The sequence below is a fragment of the Tetrahymena thermophila genome (genome assembly GCF_000189635.1).
Source record: "Tetrahymena thermophila SB210 genomic scaffold scf_8254575, whole genome shotgun sequence".
Lineage (NCBI taxonomy): Eukaryota > Ciliophora > Oligohymenophorea > Hymenostomatida > Tetrahymenidae > Tetrahymena > Tetrahymena thermophila.
The window spans coordinates 28,623-34,399 of record NW_002476346.1 but is presented as its reverse complement, the minus strand read 5'-3'; the positions used below and the strand labels follow the sequence as shown (position 1 = coordinate 34,399).

Here is a 5,777-nt window from a genome sequence, read left to right as displayed (position 1 = left end):
TCATTTTTATATTAAAAACTATCACAATCTAATACAAACAAATAAATCTGTTTTTACTAAAGCCAAAGTTCCAAATTTGAGAGATTAGTGCAGTTTCCTAATCCGAAACCTAAGCCTGATGCACCTTCATCACTAATAGGATTCCTCCTTTTTAAATATTGAAGAAAAATATTATGTTAATAAGTTAATTAAAAGGAAAAAGTGAAATTTATTAATTAATTAACAATAAAAGAAAAAGTTGAAGTGGAATGAAAAAATGAGTTAAATTAACATAAAAAAAGAAAGAAAAATAATCAAATAAAAAGTTAATAAATGAATGAATTAAAAGTATAAGTAAAATTGTTTTAATTTCAATTTTAAATATAAAAAATATCACTAACCAAAATAAATAAACTGTTTTTACCAAAGATTAAGTAGCAATTTTGAGAGATTAGTACAGCTTCCTAAACCAAAACCTAAGCCTGATACATCACTAATTTAATTGTCGCTTTTTAAAAAATATATTGTTAATTTTTTATATAAAGGAAAAAATAAGGGAAAAACTTTAAATAATAAGAAATGAATTTATAATAAAAGCAAAGTTGAAAATAAAAAATGAGTTAAATTAAGAAAAATAGAACAAGAAAAAATACAATTAAATTAAAAAAGATATTTAAATCAAATAAAAATTTATAAATAAGTTAAAATAGTTAGTTGTTTTGTTTTAAATTCATTTTATATTAAAAAATATTACAATCCAAAACAAATAAATAAATAAATAAATAAATAAATTGTTTTTACTCAAGATTAAGTTTTAAATTAGAGAGATTAGTGCACTTTCCTAAACCAGAACCTATGCCTGATGCACCTTCAACCCCAATTTAATTTTCTCTTTTTAAATATTGAAGAAAAAATATTATGCTAATAATTAGTTAGTAAAAGGAAAAAATGAAGAAAAAAAATAAAATGATAAAATAAAAAATTAATAATAAAATTTTAAAAATTAGTAAAATTGTTTTAAATTCAATTTTATATTAAAAAAAATAACATCCAAAATAAATAAACTGTTTTTACTGAAGATCAAGTGTTAATTCATAAAGATTAGCGCAATTTGCTAAACCATAGCTTAAGCCTTAAGCACCTTCATCACTAATTTAATTCGACCTTTTTCATATTGAAGAAATAATTTTTAATTAATTATTTAGTTAGAAGGAAAAAATTAAGAAAAAATATAATATAATAAGAAATGAATAAATAATTAATTAACAATAAAAGGAAAAGTCAAAAATAAAAAAATGAGTTCAATTAACAAAGAAAGAAAGAAAAGAAAAAAAAAACACAAGTAAAAAAATAAAATAAACAATTCAATTAAAAAGCTAATAAATAAACTCAAAGAGTTAATTATTTCTCTTTAAATTCATTTTAATATCAAAAAATATCACAATTCAAATCAAATCAATTGTTTTTACTAAAGATGTAGTGTTAAATTTGAGAGTTTAGTGCAATTTGCTAAACCAGAGCCTAAGCCTGAAGCACCTTCATCACTAATTTAATTCGACCTTTTTAATATTGAAGAAATAATATTTAATTAATTAGTTAGTTAGTTAGTTAGTTAGTTAGTTAGTTAGTTAGAAGGAAAAAATGAAGAAAAAATATAAAATAATAAGAAATGGATAAATAATTAATTAATAATAAAAGGAAAAGTAGAAAATAAAAAAATAAATAAGTTGAATTAACAAAGAAAGAAAGAAAGAAAGAAAGAAAGAAATAAAGAAAAGAAAAAAAAACACATTTAAAATAAAAAAAATAAATAATTCAATTAAAAAGCTAATAAATAAAGTCAAAGAGTTAGTATTTCTCTTTAAATTCATTTTAATATTAAAAAATATCACAATTAAAAATAAATAAACTGTTTTTACCCTAGATATAGTTTTAAATTTGAGAGATTAGTGCAATTTGCTAAACCAGAGCCTAAGCCTGAAGCACCTTGAACACTAATTTAATTCCACCTTTTTTAATATTGAAGAAAAAATATTATGTTCACTAGTTAGTTAAAAAGAATAATGAAGAATTAATATGAAATAACAAGAAATGAATTAAAAAATAATAAAAGCATAAGTTTAAAATGAAAAGATTGGTTAAATTTGCAAACAAACAAACAAAGATAGATAGATAGATAGAAAAGGAGAAAAAAACATAATCACATTAATAATAAATAAAAAAAGAAAAATAAATAAAATAAAAACTATTAAATTATTTTGAGTTAGTTATTTTGCTTTAAATATATTTTTATATTAAAAAATATAACAATCCATCCAAACAAATAAACTGTTTTTACCAAAGATTAAGTTCCAAATTTGAGAGATTAGTGCAATTTGCTAAACCAAAGCTTAAGCCTGAAACACCTTTATCACCAATTTAATTCCCTCTTTTTTAATATTGAAGGAATAGTATCATGTTAATTAGTTAGTTAAAAGGAAAAATGAAGAAAAAAATATGAAATAATAAGAAATGAATTAATAAATATTAAAGCAAAAATTTAAAATGAAAAAATAGGTTAAATTAGCAAGCAAATAAAATAGATAAAAAGAAGAAGAAGAAAAAAACACAAGTAGAATAATAAAAAAACTAAGAAAAGTAAATCAAACAAAAAACTAATAAATAAATTATTTTGAGTTAGTTATTTTGCTTTAAATTCATTTTTACATTAAAAAAAATATCACAATCCAAAACAAATAAACTATTTTTACTCTAGCTGAAGTTTCAAATCTTAGATATTAGGGCAATTTCCTAAGCTAGAACCTAAGCCTGATGCACCTTGGTCACCAATTTAATTGTAACTTTTAAATATTGAAGAAAAAACAAAAAATTAATTAGTTAGATAAAAGGAAAAAATAAATAAAAAATATGGAATGATAAAAAATGAATTAATTAACTACTAATTTAGGTAAAAATTAAAAATAAAAATATAAGTTAAATTAATAAATAATGAATGAATGAAAGAAAGAAAGAAAGATATATAAGAAAAAAAACATAGGCAAAATAAAAAAAATAAATGAATCAAGCAAATAAATAAATAAATAAATTAAATGAATTAACAAGATTGTTTTAAATTTATTTTAACACAAATAAACTTTTTTTACTGAATATTAAGTTCCAAATTTGAGAGATTAATGCAGTTTATTAAACTAGAACATAAGCCTGATATACCAATTTCACCAATTTAATTATAACTTTTTAAGTATTGAGAAAAAAAAATTCGTTAATTAAAGGTAAAAATGAAGAAAAAATATAAATTAATTAATAAATAAATAATAAAATCAAGTGATTAAAATGAAAAAATTTTTAAATTAACCAAGAAAGCAGGAAAATTAATTAGGAAATGAGTTATTTATTTTGATTAAATTTCATATTAATATTAAAAAATCACAACCAATCCAAAATAAATAAACTATTTTTACTTAAGCTCAAGTTTCAAATTTGAGAGTTTAGTGCATTTCCCTAAACCAAAACCTAAACCTGATGCACCATCACCAATATTATTGAACCTTTTTAAATTTAGAAGAAAAAAAATATATAAAATAAGAAATGAATTAATTAATCTTAAAAGATAGAGTTGAAAATAATAAATGAGTTAAATTAAAAAAAATTAAAAACACAGGTAAAATAAATAAATTGATCGAAACAAGCAAATAAATAAATAAATAAATTAAAAGAATTAATTATTTTGTTTTAAATTCCTTTTTATATTAAAAAATATCATAATCCAAAATAAATAATATATTTTTACTAGAGACAAAGTGTCAGATTTGAGAGATTAGTGCAATTTGCTAAAGAAGAACCTAAGTCTGTTGCACCTGTTGCATCAATTTAATTCTAACTTTTTAAATATTGAAGAAAAAATAATAAATAAAAAATTAGTTAGATGTAAAAAATGAAAAAAAAAATGAAATAATAAGATAGATAGATTAATAATAATAAAAGTAAAATTTGAAAATGAAAAAATAAGTTAAATTAACAAACAAATAAATAAATAAAAAAAATAGAAACACAATTAAAAAAAGGAAAATAAATCAAATAAAAAGTAATAAATAAATAAACTCAAAGAGTTAGTTATTTCTCTTTAAATTCATTTTTATATTAAAGTATATCTTAATTCAAAGCAAATCAGCTGTTTTTACTAAAGTATAAGCGTCAAATTTGAGAGATTGATGCAATTAGCTAAAGCAGAACATAAGCCTGTTACTTCTATTGCACTAATTTTATTACTTTTTAAATATTGATGAAAAAATAAGAAATAATTAGAAATGAATTAATTAATAAATAATAAAAGCAAATTAAAAATGAAAAATATAATTTAATTAACAAGAAAGTATATATAACCACTATCAGAAAAAAATATAAAATCTAATTAATTTATAATTTTTAAATTTAGAAGAAAAAATTAATATTAATCTTATTAATTAGAAGGAAAAAATAAATGGTGAAAAAGTATCAAATATATAAAAAAAATTAATAATAATTATATAAATATTTCAAATATACTTCAGATCAATATAGAGAACCTAATGCGATTAAAGTGAAGAGTTTAAAAACTTTTTTTATTAATAAAAATAAATTTAAACAATATTAATAAAAAAATCAATATTTACTTCTTCCAATTCTTTAAAATATTTTTTCTAATTACTCATTTATTTATTTTATTTTTTCACAAATATTTAATCGAAATTTAATTAATTATAAGCTTTTTAATAAATTCATTCATCCTTATATCAAATTAATTAATTTTGGTAAAAAGAACAAATAAATTAATTCATCCTTATTTCAAATTAATTTTAGTAAAAAGAATAAATAAATTAATCAAATACAAAATTATAAATTTGCTTTAGAAATAAATATCACAAAATTATTATTTAATCTTAATATTTCTATTTAAAGCATATGTTTAAAAATATAGCAATAATCAAAAGATTGGTATTCATAAATATTGCTATTTGCACCAAATTTTTTCTGTAGCTGATGAACTACATGTTTTTTTTAATTAAAAAATAAATAAATTAAATTATTTTTAAATTTTGAATTATTTTATATTTATTTATTTATTAACTTTTAAATTTAAAATAATTAATTTTAATTTTAATTTTATTTTATATAAATTAATAAATAAAATATAAATTTATTGATAATTAATTTTATGTTGTTTTTCTTTTTCTTATTTTATTTAATTAAATATTATTTAATTTATATATTAATAAATTGTTAAATCTATCATTATATTAATAATTTATTTTTAAATTCATAGTTTGTTTATTCTATTATTATTCGTGTATGTATCCTTGAAAAAGGCAGCACCCTAAGGTACTATATATATATATATATAAATAATATTATTCAAACATTTAATATTTATTCATTCATCCTTTTTTCGCCACTTGTTTATCACCAGAATTCTTTTTTAAAGACAACTAATCTTTTTGATTTAAGACACTTGCTTTTTACTTTGAATGTTTAGGATTTATTCATTTCACTAAAAATTTTATAATAAATTTGCGTAAATTTTAAATAAATACCAAAATAGAATAAATTTTTAAATTAAAAATTATTTCTTAAATTTATAAATATAATAGTATTAGTGGAATAAAAAGATAAAAAAATAAATCAAATAAATACAAAGAGCTTTTTTGTTTTATATTCATTTTTATAGTTTAAAATATCTAAATCCAAAAATTATAAACTGATGCACCTATTACATCAATTAAATTCTAAGTTTTTAAATATTGAAGAAAAGATAAATCAAT

General features: G+C 17.9%; 1 protein-coding gene across 1 annotated transcript in view; it reads right to left on the bottom strand. All coding sequences in view use genetic code 6, as the record gives it.

Annotated features, from left to right (window-relative positions):
• Positions 1-5,777, bottom strand: part of TTHERM_000959820 (hypothetical protein) — a gene marked incomplete at both ends in the record, with an annotated part of 18,392 nt that overhangs the window by 4,690 nt on the left and 7,925 nt on the right. The window contains 10 exons of the mRNA XM_012798618.1: positions 58-147; positions 781-870; positions 1,054-1,143; positions 1,449-1,538; positions 1,899-1,988; positions 2,318-2,407; positions 2,730-2,819; positions 3,123-3,212; positions 3,441-3,527; positions 3,770-3,859. Of these exons, the coding sequence (XP_012654072.1) occupies positions 58-147; positions 781-870; positions 1,054-1,143; positions 1,449-1,538; positions 1,899-1,988; positions 2,318-2,407; positions 2,730-2,819; positions 3,123-3,212; positions 3,441-3,527; positions 3,770-3,859 (897 nt within the window). The remainder of the gene's footprint in view (positions 1-57; positions 148-780; positions 871-1,053; positions 1,144-1,448; positions 1,539-1,898; positions 1,989-2,317; positions 2,408-2,729; positions 2,820-3,122; positions 3,213-3,440; positions 3,528-3,769; positions 3,860-5,777) is intronic.